We start from the raw sequence: 13,490 nt of genomic DNA on the forward strand, positions 1-13,490 counted from the left end.
AGACCCCATGGAGGCTCAGAGTCTGCTCTGGTCCCGCCCTAGTCCCGCTCTGGTCCTGGTCTGTTTTCAGTCTGGTCCCGGTCCTGGTTCAGTCCGTATGTGGTGCAAAAGTCCGACATCACAGTCACTGAAGTCACGTAAACGGGAAACGGTCGTTATCCGTTTTTTCCATTTTTCATTTTTCAACTCAAAAAATGAAAACTGAAAAAACAAATCATTCTCTGTTTTTTCATTTTGGTTTTGGAGACAAATAATGAAGTGTTTTTTCATTTTCATATTTTTGTTTTATATTGAAAAATGAACGAATGATACATGGATTGCATTACACACGTCACGACCAAATAACAGGCAAGGCAAGTTTATTTGTATAGCACAATTCATACACAAAGTAATTCAAACGGCAACTGGTTAAATTAAAAAAGTACCTGCCTACCATCGAGTGAACAAATCCTAATGCTCGAGGTCAGACGGTTTCTACAAAGTGAAACCGGCTGATGAATCAGGCTTGATTTGTCCCACTTTTATACAAGAAATGTCCCAGGTGTGTCTATTTTTCAACAGTCTGATCCTGTCAACAGAAAAGAGAAACATAAACTGTCATTTGTTTGGGTAAAATACAGAAAATCTGCTTAAAAACGACAAAACACAAAGAAAATGTGACTGTACTGACTCATGTTGGTCATGAATGGGCCGAGTGCAACAGTTTTTCTTAATTACAAACTCGATTCACAGTTGATTGTTCAGTGGAACATTATAGTTTGGATAAATTGTCGTGTGGATTTGTGTTTCCTTCACACTAATGAGTTCAGATTTGACACAACTAAAATCTAAAGTCTGATCACTGAACAAACAGCAACAAATATGTGTCAAACTGGAGACGTCAGAGGTCAGAGGTCAGAGGTCAGGTTTTGTCTTTATTGGATCTATACAACTGCACACGGAAAAAACGTAAGGTCATGTATTTGGATGGGGCAGTGTGAATCGATAGACGTCACTGTCAGTTTAGGCTGCAGGAGCTCGTTTCCACAGAACACCGGCTCCAGTGTGGAAGACGGTGGGATTTTTGAGCTTCACTGGCATCGGCCATGAAGGAAAAAACACATCTGTCTCTTGTCCATAGTCTAGATCAGTGGTGCTCAGTACGTCAATCCCGATCTACCAGTCGATCACCAAGGTCGTGTGGGTAGATCGCCGTGTCTCGTCTCGGACTTACGTTTGGACTCGGTCTTGTCTCTCACTCGAGGTCTGACACTCAACAAGTGTGATCATATTTCATTCCGGCCGCTGCTGTTGGTAATAAACTTGTAGCGGGTGCAGGAGCGTGTGGGGCGTCTCAGTGCAGCCTGTGCGCTCATTTGAAACCCGCGGAGACTCTACGGCGCATCACAAACACACACGCTCCCTATGCACGGCTCGTCTGCGACAGCGTGTGCCCTCGTGTACCAGCGTGCATCACAGGGCAGGTTGAACTTCCTAAACATCCTACCTGTCCATCTGCCTCACGTCAGCACGCCGCCCCTCGCCTTTTCACGCTCTCGCTCCTTCCTGCGTACAGCCAACACAAGCCCCTCCCACAGTGCGGCTGATTAGAAGAACAAGACCAAACGTGAAGCAAAAACCAGTCTAAATTTGTGTTCCAGTGTTGGCACAAAGCAGGTCTACAGCATAGAGCGGATCTACAGAACAGACCTACTGCCACATTTGGCTGAAGTTTGTCTAACAAAAGTGACAAATGCATCTGTGTTTGTCACGATGTGCGTTTGGTTTGGTAAACGTGCAGAGGCTGGAAAATATCACTGCAAAACCAGAAAAGAATGAAACTCCAGTTTGGAACTTTAAAAAACAGGTTTAAAAATCTTCCTTCACTTTTTTCACAGTTTTGTGTAAAGTGCCAGAGGAAGTTCTCTTAAAGAAGAGGTTCTCAAACTGTGGGGGAGGGTCCAAAAAAGGGGCACAGAGTGTTTCAGTGCAGTTTGTTTGGCTTTGTATTAGGCAGATCATTTTGATTTGGTCATTTTGTAAGTAGCTCACATGATGAAAAAGTGTGAACACCCCTGGTCTAGAGTGACTAGATTTTCAAAATAAAAACTGGAACATCCCCAGTTTGAGGTGTTTGGTAATAATAAAATTGTGAATCAAGTACGTAATTAAGAAAAACTGTCGCAGTCGGCCCATTCATGATGAACATGTGAGTCAGTACAGTCACATTTTCTTTGTGTTTTGGTCGTTTTTAAGCAGCTTTTCTGTATTTTACCAAAACAAATGACAGTTTATGTCTCTATTTACTGTTGGCAGGGATCAGATTGGTCCAAAATAGAGACACCTGGGACATTTCTTGTATAAAACTGGGACAAATCAGTGGTTTTGTATAAATCTGCTGGGACAGGGGACACGGGTTTAAAACTGGGACTGTCCCAAGGAAACAGGGACGTGTGGACACTAAACTCACTCTCATGTTCTTCAGGGTTGTTCTTTAGCAATAAAAACAGCTGTAAATAAAAGGATGTGAAACATGGTGAAGACGTCAATAACATCTCAGGTTCCACAGGGCTCCTTTAAAGCGCTGAGTAAATGTCAGCGTCGTTTCACCTTCTGAAGCTGTTTCTCTTTAAATCAGCAGGAGTGGGGTGATCTTGTGGAGCTGCAGACAGAGCGCCGGGGCCAGAGCAGATTATAAAGGTTCAGATCAGGATTAGGACCGGATTAGACCAGGACTCGACTCATCTCCTCATCTCTGTCTGTACTGCGCAGCCCGACCCGTTTACGAGAGGATCACTGAGGTTCTGCTGAAAACCTCACATCACCTTCAGAATAATGATGTTTAGAGTTTTACCTGCAAAAAATCTACAAAAAAGAAACAAAGACAGAAAGAAAACAACATGCTCGTCATTGACCTGTTCAGTTACTCACATACCCAGTGCACGTGTTTGGAGTTTACCAGGGTTAACGATTACAATTATGTTGCAATCGCAGCAATGGGCAATGCCAGTCTGTACTACAGGATGTCATGAGTGTCACTACTGAGTGGCACTGAGTGTTTGATAAAGAGAGAGCGTCTCGCGCTTGGTTTTTGTGGGTTTTTGCAAACGTGCAAGTGCACTTTGTGCATGATGTCAAGTGCGTCCTATGTTTTGGGGTGAACAATAACTATTCTGCCCACGGGCAAAGCCACTGTGCCATGTCAGCGGGCACCAGTCACTGACATGAGTGCCACTGTGTTTGAAAAGGGGAAAGCACTTTGTGCTCTGTCTCACTGCTGAACAATATTATTAGGTCCTGTCGCCGCTCGCGCCTAATAATAATAAGAAAAACCAGAACAATAACAATATAGTGCCACCTATGGTGGCACATATATGTGTCATTGGAAAGTGCGTCCAGTAATGCACCCGTGGGCTCCATTGTCAATGACGAGTGTGTTGTGGCACAGATTCGTGGCTGTGAGTAAAGTAAACGAGCTGAATGCAGGTGAACTCTGGTGTTAGATTTGACAGTGAGAGTATAAGGTCAGAGGAGCAGATGATTGACAGTTGTTCTGTGGTCAGGGCGAGAGGCTGAGTCACGCGGTGGGCTGTGCGTTCGCGGCGTGTCTGGAGCGTAAACAGCGCAGAGAGAAGGAGTGCGGCGTCACGGCCTCGTTCGACGCCTCCAGGACGTCCTTCGTCAGAGAGGGATCCTTCAGAGGCACCTCCTCCTCCAGCCAGCAGGGCGGCAGCAGCAGCGAGAGGGACGACAAGACGCAGGACAAGAAGAAAGGTGAACGGCCTCCTCCACCCTCGTCCCTCTGTCTCCTCCACCCTCGTCCCTCTGTCTCCTCCACCCTCGTCCCTCTGTCTCCTCCACCCTCGTCCCTCTGTCTCCTCCACCTCGTCCTCTGTTCCTCCTCCACCCTGTCCCTCTCTCCTCGTCCCTCTGTCTCCTCCACCCTCGTCCCTCTGTCTCTCCTCCACCCTCGTCCCTCTGTCTCCTCCTCTACCCTCGTCCCTCTGTCTCCTCCTCCACCCTCGTCCCTCTGTCTCCTCCACCCTCGTCCCTCTGTCTCCTCCTCCACCCTCTTCCCTCGTCTCCTCTCTCCTCTCCTCTGTCTCCTCGTCCCTCAGTCTCCTCATCCTCCGTCTCGTGTCTCCTCAGATCCTGCCGCTGCAGTCCCCGCTCTCCCGTCTGGCTCCTCCTCTCCTCCAGAGGGCGCCGCGTCCCCGATGGAGCGTCCCGAGCCGGGGGGACCTCACGCCATCCCTCGCCGCCACGCCCCCCTGGAGCAGCTGGTGCGTCAGGGCTCGTTCAGAGGTTTCCCCGCCCTGAGCCAGAAGAACTCGCCCTTTAAACGCCAACTGTCCCTGAGGCTCAACGACCTGCCGTCCACCCTGCAGCGCAAGACCGACTTCCAGACCACCGACACGGGTACGAGTATATACACACAAATATATATATACACACAAATATATATACACACAAATATATATACACACAAATATACACACAAATATATATATATACACACAAATATATATACACACAAATATATACACAAATATATATACACACAAATATACACACATATATATATATACACACAAATATATATATATACACACAAATATACACACACAAATATATATACACACAAATATATATATACACACAAATATACACACAAATATATATATACACACAAATATATATACACACAAATATATATACACACAAATATATATACACACAATATATATATATACACACAAATATATATACACACAATATATATACACACAAATATATATACACACAAATATATATACACACAAATATATATACACACAAAATATATACACACAAATATATATATACACACAAATATATATACACACAAATATACACACAAATATATATACACACAATATATATATACACACAAATATATATACACAATATATATACACACAAATATAATATATATATATATATATACACACAAATATATATACAATATATATATATATACACACAAATATATATACACACAAATATACACACACAAATATATACACATACACACATATATATATATATACACACAAATATATATACACACAAAATATATATACACACAAATATATATATACACACAAATATATATATACACACAATATATATACACACAAAATATATACACACATATATACACACAAATATATATACACACAAATATAATATATATACACACAAATATATATATACAAATATATATATATATACACACAAATATATATACACACAAATATACACACAAATATACACACAAATATATATACACACAAATATACACACAAATATATATACACACAAATATATATACAAATATACACACAAATATATATACACACAAATATATATACACACACACATATATATACACACAATATATATACACACAAATATATATACACACAAATATATATACACACAAATATATATATACACACAAATATATATATACAACACAACATATATATACACACAATATACACACAATAACACACAAATATATATACACACAAATATATATACACACAAATATACACACAAATATATATACACACATATATATATACACACAAATATATACAAATACACACAAATATATATACACACAAATATATACACACACAATATATATACACACAAATATATATACACACAAATATATACACACAAAATATATATATACACACAAATATATATACACACAAATATATATACACACAAAATATATACACAATATATACACACAAATATATATATATATACACACAAATATACACACAAATATATATACACACAAATATATATACACACAAATATATATACACACAAATATATACACACAAATATATATACACACAAATATATATACACACAAATATATATACACACAAATATACACACAAATATATACACAAATATATATAATATACACACAAATATATACACAAATATACACACAATATATATACACACAAATATATATATACACACAAATATATACAATATACACACAAATATATATACACACACATATATACACACACAATATATATATACACACAAATATATATACACACAAAATATATATACACACAAATATATACACACATATATACACACAAATATATATACACACAAATATATATACACACATATATATATATACACACAAATATATACACACAAATATATACACACAAATATATATACACACAAATATATATACACACAAATATATACACAAATATACACACAATATATATATACACACAAATATATATATACACACAAATATATACACACAAATATATATACACACAAATATATACAAATACACACAAATATATATACACACAAATATATATATACACACAATATATATACACACATATATATATATATACACACAATATATATACACACAAATATATATACACACAAATATACACACAAATATATATACACACAAATATATATACACACAATTATATATATATACACCAAATATATATACACAATATACAAGAGACACCTGCCGTCCACTCTGCAGCACAAGACCGACTTCCAGACCAGCACACACCACACCAATATATACAAGAATATATAAAAAAATATATATATATACAAGTATACAATGTCCTACACACAAATAAACAGATCAAATAAATATATAAATACACACACAAACATAGATGGACTTTCAGACTTCTGTAACATCTGTTCATATCCAGTTTACAGAATAAAATGTTCTTTTTCTGAATAAAATGTGACACGTGCAGGTGTGGGACGTTATTTGATGATGAACCTGACAACCAAAATGTGTTGAAGTTTTAAATATGTTTTTCTCAGTGTTGAGTTCTTTTCCTGATCTGCCTCATGTGTCTGTGACGTCTCCGTCTGAACTCATGAATAAAACAGAAGAGCTCGTCCCCTGCAGACACAACAAACAAACACACGATACACAACTCTCCCTCTCTCTCTCTCTCTCTCTCTCTCTCTCTCTCTCTCTCTCTCTCTCTCTCTCTCTCTCTCTCTCTCTCTCTCTCTCTCTCTCTCTCTCTGTCTCTCTCTCTCTCTCTCTCTCTCTCTCTCTCTCTCTCTCTCTCTCTCTCTCTGTCTCTCTCTCTCTCTCTCTCTCTCTCTCTCTCTCTCTCTCTCTCTCTCTGTCTCTCTCTCTCTCTCTCTCTCTCTCTCTCTCTCTCTCTCTCTCTCTGTCTCTCTCTCTCTCTCTCTCTCTCTCTCTCTCTCTCTCTGCTCTCTCTCTCTCTCTCTCTCTGTCTCTCTCTCTGTCTCTCTCTCTCTGTCTCTCTCTCTCTCTCTCTCTCTCTGTGTCTCTGTCTCTCTCTCTCTCTCTCTCTCTGTCTCTCTCTCTCTCTCTGTCTCTCTCTCTCTCTCTCTGTCTCTGTGGGGAGTCTCGTCTGCACACTCGTGTTGATTGGTTCCATTAACAAACAAAAGTCGACCCGGGGCCAAAGTGACAAACTGAGACAAGTGAACCTCACCTGACCCCCCGATCCTCTGACCCTCTGCTCCTCTGACCCTCTGCTCCTCTGACCCTCTCCTCCTCTGACCCTCTGACCCTCTCCTCCTCTGACCCTCTCCTCCTCTGACCCTCTGCTCCCCTGTTCCTCCTCTGACCCTCTCCTCCTCTGACTCCTCTGACCCTCTGCTCCTCCTTTGACCCTCTGTTCCTCCTCTGACTCTCTCCTCTCCTCCTCTGACCCTCATGTCCTCATCTTGTAGAACCTGCCTGTGACCTGTTGCTTCTGCCTTTCTCTGACCATTGCTCTGATGTTTAGTGACATTTCCTGATGTTTCGTGATGTTTCTCTGATGTTTCTCTGACGTTTCTCTGACGTTTCTCTGATGTTTGGTGTTTCAGATCTGGAGGTGGGCGTGGCCTGTGACGCAGACTCTGGCATAAACGCGCTCTGCTCTCAGATCAACTCCTCGTTCACCAAACCTTCAGAGGAGATCTTCATCGCTCCTCCTCCTGTCTCCTCCTCTTCTTCTTCTGCTGCTGCGGCTGTGAACGGAGCTCCGGTCTGCCCCATCCCCCCCCTGCTGCCCCCCCCTCCTGCACCTGCCCAGGGTAAACACACGACAATGTGTGTGTGAGTGTGTGTGTGAGTGTGTGTGTGTCTGTGTGTGTGTGTGTGTGTGTCTGTGTGTGTGTGTGTGTGTGTGTGTGTGTGTGTGTGTGTCTGTGTGTGTGTGTGTGTGTGTGTCTGTGTGTGTCTGTGTGTGTGTGTGTGTGTGTGTCTGTGTGTGTGTGTGTCTGTGTGTGTGTGTGTGTGTCTGTGTGTGTGTGTGTGTCTGCATGTGTGTGTGTGTGTATGTGTGTGTGTCTCTGTGTGTGTGTGTGTGTGTGTGTGTCGTGTGTGTGTGTGTGTGTGTGTGTCTGTGTGTGTGTGTCTGTGTGTGTGTGTGTGTGTGTGTGTGTCTGTGTGTGTGTCTGTGTGTGTGTGTGTGTGTGTGTGTGTGTGTGTGTGTTTTGTTGCTGTAAAACACTTTGATCCTTGAAGGTGGAAAAGTTTGTTTGTATAAAAACGTGATCATTGACCAAGTGTTCGGCTCCAGTCAAATGAAGCTCATGGAAGCTGCAGTTTATCTGGAGTCGAGGTTCATATTTATAATTCTAAAGTCGTTAAAAGAACATGTGGAGTGACTTTTGTCTCATTAATCTTCACAAACACACAGAGGCTGATCTACAAACAGTCTCTGACTTCTTAGGTTCTTTTAAAGACAGTGCAGTAAAGTGTATTTACCTTGTTGACATGTTTCGGCTGCAACAGCTGATATACGACACGTCAACACCAACACCGGTGACAATTCTGAAGATGACATGCAGCGAGCGGCCGAAACATGTCAACAAGGTAAAACACACTTTACTGCACTGTCTTTAAAAAGAACCTAAGAAGTTAAACTCTATAAGAAAACAAAATGAACATCATTGGCTTAAACAGTCTCTGGTTTGTTCATGTGTTTAGATCCACAAATACAAGTTTAATATTTCTAACTTGTATTTTGGTCTCTACAAATAAATGTGTTTGTAAATTTATCTTTTTTCATTTGCAAACAAAAAATTACATTTGTAAAATTAGGAGTGTAACGGTACAATAATCATGGTTCAATACGCACCTCGGGTTTGAGGTCACGGTTTGGTGCATTTTTGGTTCAGTTTGGGAACAAAAAACAAAACCTTTATTTGTGTTTTTATTAAACCAGCAGTTTGGGGCCAGTTGTTCTGAAGACGGTCGCTCTAACTATAAAGCGCTGCAGGAAACACTGACGCCCCAATCACAGACGAGCTCCTCCTGAATATTAAAGAGCTGCACATGTAGAGGAGGAATAAACAAACACAAACTGAACTCACTCGTGCACAGATCTGCACCGAACCCCAATCTGATGTGGCCAAGATTTTAAAACTTCTATCAGTTTATTCATCTCGAGTTCTGAGATGTTTCATTCTCGTCTAGAGGTCGTTTATTTAAAGCAGGCATGTCCAAACTATGGCCCGTGGACCAAATGCGGCCCTCAGACAAATTTTTCTTGGCCCTCAGGCTTCCAGGTGAATTGGCCCAAATGACCTTGCGTCAAATAAAAATTTACTTTTTAGTGCAATTTTTTTTTTTTTTAATCTACCTTAATAAAGCTCATATTTAATATTTAGTGTGTGATTTTAAGGATCTTAGTGTGAATAAAAACTGATGCTCATTCTAACATGTTAAACATGCACATATTTTAATTATTCCCTGTATTAAGCTCCAGTCTGTGGCCCTCGATCGGCCCTCTGCTTGGTCTGTCTTTAGGTATGTGGCCCTTGATGAAAAAAGTTTGGACACAACTGGTTTAAACAGAACATTTCAGGTAAAATGATCTTTCTGACTGGACAGATCATTTCATTACTTTTAAGTCGTTTTCTGATAGATTGAAGCGTTCAGATCTGAAATTGTGGCTCTAAGTTGTGACTCTAGTGGACTGTCCATCAGTAAAAAAAAAGATGAGATTAGATTTTACACTAAAAGGTGAGAGAGACAAACTGGAAAAACGGGATTTGCTCAGCAGCACAAATAGTTCAGAGGAGTCGGTTCTTTATGATCCGATTGTGCGAAAACAAAACTCAGATGAAAGTGTAAGTCACAGGTTTTCATCACACCCCCACAGAATGTTGATAAGAACTTAAGGTTTATTTTCTCTTGTGTTTTTTCCTCGACAGCGACGTCCTCGTGGGTCCAGCCCGACGCTCCGCTCCAGTCCCCTCCTCCCGTCTCCTCGTCCTCGGCTCCGCTCGGCCACAAACGAACTCCGTCTGAAGCCGAGAGGTGGTTAGAGGAGGTGTCCAAAGCCGTGAAGGCCCAGCAGACTCCTCCCCCCCCCGCGCCCGTCCAGAACGCGCCCGTCCTCCACCCCGCGCCCGCCGCCTCCGCCGTCGTCACCGCTCCGACCGGCGCCCCGACCATTCCCGCCATCCCGGGACCTCCTTCCGCCCTCTCCAAAGCGCTACCTCCGCTCTCAGGACAACCGCAAACTCCTCTTCCTCCTCTCCCGCTCCCGTCCGTCCCGCTGATCCCGGCTCCTCCCATCACCGGGCCGCCGATGTCGCTTCCTTCCATGTCCATCCCCACCATGACGGGCCCGAGCATGTCCGGCGCTCCCATGATCCCGCCGGCGTCGCTCCAGGGTTCCATGCAGGCGTTCCCGTTGGCGTTCGATGCCAGCCCCGCTCCCGTGGGGATCTTCGGAAGCCCGCCGGTCCAGCCCGCGTTCGTCCCGATGCAGCCGTACATGCCGGGGTTGGCGAGCGGCATGGCGTACCCCAGCGTGGTCCCCGTGGTGGGCATCACGCCGTCGCAAATGGTGGCGAACGTTTTTTGCACCGCCGCTCCTCCCTCGTCCTCGACCAAAATCGGAGCGGGGAGCGTGACTCATTCCTACGCGTCCCCGCCCCCCTCCGCCGGATTCGCGTCGCCGGCTTTTCCCTCGTCGATGAACGGCGTTCCGAGCCTGGCCAACGGGTCGAGCGCCGGCGGGAGTGCGGTCGGCGTGGCAACGTGGCCGCCGGAGGGGAGCCAGCTGATCGCGGGCGTCCTGAACCCGCCGGAAGATGATCGGTTTGAGGCGAAGTGGGCGGCGCTCGAGACCAAACCCGGGACGAATACTCCTGCCGCCGCTCCTGCCGCCGCTCCTGCCGCTCCTGCTGCTAACCCTTTCTCCAATAACCTGCAGAAGACTTTTGAAATCGAACTCTAAAATCGCGTCTCCCATAGCAACGCCAGGCACCACGTCTCATCGTTTGGGACAGAATACGGAACTTTAACTCTGGCAGCGTGAAAAGCTTTCTACAGGTTTAAAGGTGCAGTTTGTCCACTTTGTTGTTTCGTTTATTTATTTACAATCTTCGCATTAGCCGACGGAGGAGAGACGTGGCTTCTAGGGATGCAACGATACTCGATATAATATTGAATTGTTCGATACTGGTGTCACGATTCGATACTGCGCGCTGTGTTTTTATTTATTTTGGTCGGAAAGGGAAACAGTTCTCTTGCGTCCTCCAGAGAACAGCTCCATACAGACTTACAGTTAGAGTGACCATATTTCCGTTTGTGAAAACCCGGACATTTTACCGGGGTCGGGGGGTGGGGCATCGACATTGAGCGACTCTCACATCGCAAACTGCGCACATGACCTCCCACTTGTCCCGACCAGGACGGAAAACAGAGAATTTCTTGTAGAGGTCATTGTTAGATGAGTTTGGTCAAGTGGTTAACGGAGGGAAACAGGGTCAGATTTTTGACATTCAAATGTCTCTTATTCAGAAACTAGAGGAACTATTGAAATAAGTAAAGTATCAGAATGTAGGAAAGAGTTACACTCCAACAGGGTCAAATTAAACCTGTGAGATTCTTTCAAGTTGTTGACAAAAAATTTAAAAACTCATGTCGGTAACGGAGGGAATGAAATATGCAGCACTTTTTGGTCAATAAATCCAAACAGTGATAACTCTTGGTTCTCACTTCCATATCCTTAACAAACTGGTTTGAATATTTGCTTCATATAGTTTTTCTACCATATGTTACAAGATTAGGTTGAAAAACCTCTTACTTTTTGACTCATGAGATTTTTTATTAAGAAAGTTCATGGTAACGGAGGGAAAAGTAACGGAGGAAAAATTGTTCAAACAAGTAGAAGGTGCAGGATTTTACATTATTTGTCGCTTTTTTTTCTTCAAATACTTTAATATTACTTCAAAATGAAAGAAACTATTTCTATAAAATATGTCAGTCCTTCCAAGAACATTTTTATCATTTTAAATACATTTTTTTTGAAAAATCCTGTCCCTTCATCAACAGTTCAAAGATGGAATAACACAAGATATGATGAAATACAAACATTTATTTACATGATTTTTGGGTCTTTGAAATTTGGGAAATAATTTTTGTTCCATGTTTCATACATGGTCTGTTTAAAACATATGGAACTTTAGAACCAAAAATGGAACAGAAAAAAGGTCAACAGTTTGATAAACTCGAGTACATATGTATCTGTTCAATACATTTTTATATCAGATGAATTAACTTGAATTTTTGGCCTTGTTGTTTACTTCTGCTTGACCAGGTCCAGTCTGCATTTGCTCTTCAGCGTGTTGCAGACTCACCGACTGTTTGTGTCTCGCTCCTTCTGAGTCACAGACGCTATGAGAGACGCTCAAGTTAATGGCCCCAATAAACAGTAATGAAAACCTGGACATTTGCATCACTTAAAAAAAAACAAAAAACGGATGCGCTGGACAGGATGCAAAAAATGGACATGTCCAGGGAAAAATGGATGTTTGGGCACTGTACTTAGGAGGGTTTGATCTTTCACTCACTTCATAGTATGTTTTTTTTACGGGAGGTTTGGGCGGTATTACAGTATTACGGAATTCCACTGTATCAAAAAGATGCAACGATATCCGATTCATTACCGGCATTAAAAAAATCTGCACCGCATAAGGACCTGATATATTATAATTTCTTGATCCCTACATTTGTTTGAACATGTGGTTTTATTTTCAGTTTAATGTTTCATGATTTAAATCTAATAATGTCTATAATGTTTCTTTTAACTGAGTGAGGAGACGACGTTCGATTAGTTTCGTTCCGTTGTCATGTGACGCTCATAAGAGACCGAGTTAAGTTCAGCCGCAAGAGAGTTGGTCCCAAAAAAAAAAAAAAAAATAAAAAAATACTAGTACTTCTACAATTTGCAGTATTTTGGCTTCAGGTGCACATTTGTTTATGTTTTACAGAAACGAAACTTAAAACCACATGACTCATTTGCATAAACTAAACAGCTCTTTCCTCGTGAGTCTTAAAACGTATCGAGTCGAATCGATATCGCGATCTGTGTATCGAGACACGTATCGAATCGTGGGGAAACTGTATCGTTGCATCTCTAGTGGCATTT

General features: G+C 42.0%; 1 protein-coding gene across 1 annotated transcript in view; it reads left to right on the forward strand.

Moving 5' to 3' along the window:
- Nucleotides 1-11,294, forward strand: part of numbl (NUMB like endocytic adaptor protein) — a 20,000-nt gene extending 8,706 nt beyond the window's left edge. Inside the window, exons 6-9 of the mRNA XM_055167020.1 lie at nt 3,543-3,753; nt 4,129-4,398; nt 7,924-8,133; nt 10,261-11,294. Of these exons, the coding sequence (XP_055022995.1) occupies nt 3,543-3,753; nt 4,129-4,398; nt 7,924-8,133; nt 10,261-11,294 (1,725 nt within the window). The remainder of the gene's footprint in view (nt 1-3,542; nt 3,754-4,128; nt 4,399-7,923; nt 8,134-10,260) is intronic.
- Nucleotides 11,295-13,490: the final 2,196 nt, after the last annotated feature.

Source organism: Boleophthalmus pectinirostris, unplaced genomic scaffold, assembly GCF_026225935.1.
Source record: "Boleophthalmus pectinirostris isolate CB_2022bp ecotype Guang Dong unplaced genomic scaffold, ASM2622593v1 HiC_scaffold_9, whole genome shotgun sequence".
NCBI classification, from domain to species: domain Eukaryota; kingdom Metazoa; phylum Chordata; class Actinopteri; order Gobiiformes; family Gobiidae; genus Boleophthalmus; species Boleophthalmus pectinirostris.